This window comes from Carya illinoinensis, chromosome 12, assembly GCF_018687715.1.
Source record: "Carya illinoinensis cultivar Pawnee chromosome 12, C.illinoinensisPawnee_v1, whole genome shotgun sequence".
Lineage (NCBI taxonomy): Eukaryota > Viridiplantae > Streptophyta > Magnoliopsida > Fagales > Juglandaceae > Carya > Carya illinoinensis.
Window position 1 is genome coordinate 12313076 of NC_056763.1, and position 5770 is coordinate 12318845.

Here is a 5770-nt window from a genome sequence, read left to right on the forward strand (position 1 = left end):
GTAGGAAAATGGAGGGATTCCCTTTCATTTCGGGCCTACATGAGTTCTTAATTCTCCCCTCAAATTGGGATGGAACAGATCGAGGGATATCATGACAATTACCATAATGGTTTGATGTCATGCATGCATTTATATACTTTTAACTCTTTATATATAAACCAGACGGTAACAAAACTCCAAAAATGAAGCATAACTGTAAATATTTGATTGGGTTCATGTATGCCTCACACGTAGGTCCAATAAATCTAGGGAAGCCTGGTCATGAGACCTGATTTTCACATATTATTATTATTATTATTATTCTATATTAGAAGCTAATTAATTAGTGTTAAAAGAAGGCTGTTGCAGGCAATTGTAATATTCGTACTGATGATGATGATCATGATCCCGGCCGGCCAACCCATGGTCAAGCGCATGAAGAAAACCTAAATAAATGATTATCTAGAAAAACCCTAATCCTAAACATATATAAATGAGGTCGCCCAAATTAAGGCAAAGGCCAACTTGAGGCGGAATCCCAAAGTCCCCCAACAAAGGTGCAGCACAAAAGGCAAAGGCCAAAGGCAGAACGAAATCATTACTTGAATGGGATGGGACCCGACTGATAGTCTTTCCTTTCCAAGTCTCTCAATTTTTTGACTTGGGATCGGTCCCACCTCGGCCACCAGTGTCTTTATGGATTGAATGATAAAAAGAGCACCTCACGTGGAGTCTGAACCAAAGGGGCTGTCCAACCACAGAATAAAAAGGAAAATTTTAAAACCCCAGATTTTTTCCTCAAAGAAAAATATATCAATTTCAATAAAAGAAATTAAACAGGAATGAAAAACTCAACACACAAACAACAAAGCAATTCTTTTTCAAAAAATAAAAATAAAAATAATTGCTTTTTAAAGCCCACCCATATAATTCCCACTCATTATCTTTGTTGCTTAAAGCTTGTTCTCCTTCCTTATCTCCTCTCTCTAGAGAGCAAGCCGCTCCCAACAATACATTAGCTCTTAAAGAAATTCCATCCAACAAAGAGAGAGAGAGAGAAAAAAAAAAAAAAACAGTCTTAGTTTTATTGCTAGAGAGCTATTGAGAGAGACCCACCAAAAGATTAAATTAAAGGTTGCTCACAGTCTCTCATAAAAAAGCATTAGACTGGACCTATTTCCATGCGATCATGGAAGGAGGTGACGATCTCCACCGCCCAAATTTCCCATTCCAATTGCTAGAGAAGAAGGAAGACGAGCCATGCTCTACCTCAGCCTACCCTTCACTCGCCATTTGCCCCGCCGCCGACGCCAACGCCATCCAACCCAGCACCGCAGCAGAACCCAGCTCCAAAAAGCCTCCTCCAAAGAGAGCTTCAACCAAAGACCGACACACCAAGGTCGATGGCCGAGGCCGCCGTATCCGAATGCCTGCACTCTGCGCAGCTAGGGTTTTTCAGCTTACACGCGAGCTGGGACACAAGTCCGACGGAGAAACCATCGAGTGGTTGCTCCAACAGGCCGAGCCCGCCGTGATAGCCGCCACTGGCACCGGTACAATCCCTGCAAACTTCACGTCCCTCAATATATCACTCAGGAGCTCCGGCTCTAGCATGTCAGTCCCCTCCCAACTAAGATCCTCCTACTTCAATCCAAATTTCTCGATGCAGCAACAGAGAAGAAGTAGTTTGTTTCCGGGTATTGGGTTGTCATCCGAAAGCGGCACGTCCAATCTACTCAATTTTCAGTCCTCTACCAGCATGAACTCCATGCTGCAAGCGAAGCAAGAACTGCGGGACGCCACGTCATCGTTGGACATGTCGGAGGCGACGGAGGAGAGTATAGGAGGGAGGAAGAGAAGGCCACCGGAACAGCAGGACCTAATGGGAAGCTACTTGTTGCAGTCAAGCACGGGGGCCATTCCGGCCAGCCATGGTCAGATTCCGGCCAACTTTTGGATGGTTGCTAACTCTAATAACCAAGTCATGAGTGGTGACCCGATATGGACGTTTCCTTCGGTTAATAATAGTGCGGCTGCTTTGTATAGGGGCAACATGTCTAGTGGGTTACATTTCATGAATTTCCCTCCCCCAGCTGTGGCCCTAATGCCTGGGCAGCAACTGGGGTCAGGAATTAGTGGTGGTGGGAACAGCAGTAGTATGAGTGAAGGCCACTTGAACATGCTTGCTGGGTTTAATCCATATCGGCCGATTTCAGGTAATAGTGTTTCGGAGTCTCAGGCGAGCGGGTCTCACTCGCATCACGGTGGCGGCGATGATCGGCACGACACAACTAGTCACCATTCATAGATCATGATCATCTTCAGCTACAATATGTGTAGCAGTTTGATTTGTAACACACGTGAGGATTGATTGTTCATCTTAAATATTTGAGTTTTATAATTTCTCAAATATTGTTTTGTTTTCTGTGTGTGATTAATATAACGTTCTTAGGGTTTGGGAAAGACACTATATTTTAACATCGATCGGTGTTGGCTGGTTTTTATTTTCTACTAAAAGACGCATTTGGGATTTTCACTACACAATATCTTATCATCATTGTTTGTGCAATCTGTCTTTTCCTTTTTCCTAAAGCTTTTACTTTGTAAATTTATGCTTTTTATGTTGGAGAAAATGACCCTCTTTGCATGCTATAGTAAGTCTCCTCCTACCTAACTGGCAGTTGTGTTCTTGATCTTTCATACATTTACATATATCACTAGGCAAGTGTTCGATCGTGTAGTGAAAGGAAGGATAGAGTGAGGTGTTCTACTGCAATGAAGTATTCAAATTAATCTCACTGTTATTCATCAATCTGATTCTAAATTTCTGCCATGAATATCTCAAGGTTTACTGCATCAATCATTAAGTTTTATCAGAGATGGTGGGTAATAGAGCTGTGGGGTCCAGGTCTTATAAGTTCCAGGTGTTGGCTCAGGTGGTGGGACCCAGATGCTGGACATTGCCCAACCAATGTACAATGTCCCTGACAAACAGGTGGATCATTCTCCATCGTCTTTTTTTTTTTTTTTTCTTTAAATTTTATGGTGCTCGCAGTTGCTGGAACCATAGAGGGATCAGTGGTGGGTTTTATAACCCCACTGGAACATGTCCCACCAGCTCCTTAATCTAGATCGTTCATTTGGTGGGCCATCTTTTCGATGGACACATATATTTAATGATTGGGTCTCAGTTAGGAAAAAAGATCCTTCGCATTCTATGCTACTCGATCCCAAGTTATTACACCATCTTTTCTTTTCTTTTATCTCTTCAAGAGGTTTCTAGCCATTTTTTCAGTCTTTTTAGTTGGCAAATCGGGGTTCTTATAACATCGGGTGAGTTTAGATGATTTATATATAACTAGTTTTCTTAAGCTTTTTTCCATAAATCATGATCATAAATATATATATATATATATTATAATGTATATGTATGGTATGGTTGGAAGGTACTAGTTTCATACTTTAGATCGAGCAATCATAGCTAGCTCCTACAATACTAATATTTGGATATAATTCTTTAACGAACCCCGGTCCAGATGGCATTCATGAATGATGAAACGAAACAAGTGAAGTGTAAGTTGGGATTTGAAAAGGAGTTTAGGGTTGATCTAAAGACTTGCCGTAAAATGTAAACATTAATTCTTGATATACAAGCAATGCTAAATGATCAATCCCCAATGTCCCAATATTGCAACTGATCACCAGCAGGAACTCTGGGGGCGAGGGGTGTAGTACTTATCAGGTACAATTAAAGAAGAATTTAAGGATCCATTTTAAAATGTATTAATTGGTAGTTACATTAATTTCAAGTCATGGTCTTGATGACATCTATAGTACTGATGATGTTCCTTTTTCATCCATATTATTAATTAGAATGTGATGTTGAAAATCTAGATTATTAATTCTCAAGAATATGACTAAACTTGCATTTGATTGGGAATGACTAGAAATCGGATAGGATTTTTCGGATTATATATAGATAATGAGATTAATTATCATGTTTAGTCATGTATTCTTTTATTATATCTTGTTTAAATTAGTTATATCTTTCTCAAAATATCCTTATGTTTGTCTTAAAGTGTGCAAGATTGTTTAATAGAATTTAAGTATTAAATTTGAACAAAAATGACTAAATAGAAAAATTGAATTAATTAATAGTGATTTTTCTCTCTTGATCCAACTTTTTTGTCTTTCTGTTCATTATTTGCAAAAGTTTGTCCTTTAATTCTTTAATTACATCCTACTGACAAATAACATCTATAGTAATTTATATTTAAAATTTTTTGTTACTTATATAGATGTGATTTAGTGTACCTAGGTCTAAAGAACTGATGTGTCAGCTTCAAGTTGATAGCTTGCATATATGTAAAAGACTTGGAATGGTTGGAGAATGAGAAAAGATGAGAAATCTATGAATAATAGTGAAATGATTTGTGAATAGTAGTGAAATAATTTGAATTATAATGTTTTATAGGGTTTTGGAAAATGTGAGAAAAATTTGAATAAAAATATTATAAATTTAAAATATTACTATAATATGAGTTTTTAATATTAATTTTATTTTGAGATTTGAAAAGATTGAATTATTTTTTTTGTTTTATTTAAAAGTTTGAAAAAATTGTAGTGATTAGGTTAATAATTAGATGAAAATATTAAAAATTTAAAATTGAAAAGTGTATGTTTGAGTAGTGTTTGGATGTTGAGATGTGATGAGATGAAACCATCTCAACATCCAAACAACCCTTAGTTTACATCAGGTTCTAATTGATCATGTTAAGCTCATATAAAAATATTTAAAATTGAATTGCAGATTCACATTGGCCATTTTCATCAATTGTTACTATAAAAGTATTTATATCTTTTACTTATCATAGGAATCTAGACAAGACTCAATTGAAAAGTTGAGAAATACAGAAATATTTTAGATTTCAAATTGTTTAAGTTGAAGTTGAAAAGTGTTTTTCTAAAAACTTTTTTTTAAATAATTAATTAACCAAGCATGGCCTTGATCTTACTAACTCAAAAGCTTGATCCTAAAGAATTTCTAAAAGTCAAAATATAATATTTTTCTAAACCAACTAATTAACCTATGATTTTTCTCAATTATTTTATATTTGCTTAAACAACTTATTTTTTTCTTTTAAAAAACTTATTTTTTTTTTTCCTTTTCTACGTAATCATAATTTTGAATGGAGATTAGCTAGGCCTGGTTTGAATAGTGAGTTAAGATGAGATGAGGTGAGATGGAAGTTAAATAAAAATATTATAAAGTTAAATATTCTTAGAAATTAAAATATTATTTTTGTTTTGGAATTTAGAATTTTTGAATTGTTTATTATATTTTATTTGAAAGTTTAAAAAATTTGTAATGATTAGATGAGATGAGATGAGTTAAGAAAATTTCTAAAAATAAACGAGGCCTAAGTTATATATATGTTGAAGACAGAAAATTATCATTTGTACTCATGAACGTACCTTTAATTATAACTATATATGATATGCCGGCCTTTAGTATCTTCAGGTTGATAAACATATAAATGTTTTTCTACATATTTAATCGGTCTAATTTGGTTTTTTTATATCATATTATACACAAAAGAATTATCTTGGTTACACTATATATTGTAAGTGCCTCCATCAACCATTAAACATAACTGACTAATTGATTGCGTGCTGCCACCTTAATTAACGGTTATATACGTACTTGAAATGTTACGAATATAATTTGTAGGTTTATATACTAAACATTGTCATGTTATCATAATGTGATAACAGTATAGTTTCGTAATGT

General features: G+C 35.4%; 1 protein-coding gene across 1 annotated transcript; it reads left to right on the forward strand.

The window, feature by feature from the left end:
- The first annotated feature begins 940 nt into the window (after positions 1-940).
- Positions 941-2548, forward strand: LOC122289011 (transcription factor TCP14-like). Its single transcript, XM_043095882.1, has one exon. The coding sequence runs from the start codon at positions 1169-1171 to the stop codon at positions 2285-2287; it is 1119 nt and encodes a 372-aa protein (XP_042951816.1). The 5' UTR covers positions 941-1168; the 3' UTR covers positions 2288-2548.
- Positions 2549-5770: the final 3222 nt, after the last annotated feature.

What these genes read in the sequence shown, in the direction of transcription:
- LOC122289011 (XM_043095882.1), top strand. Translation starts at nt 1,169, where the DNA reads ATGGAAGGAGGTGACGATCTCCACCGCCCAAATTTCCCATTCCAATTG.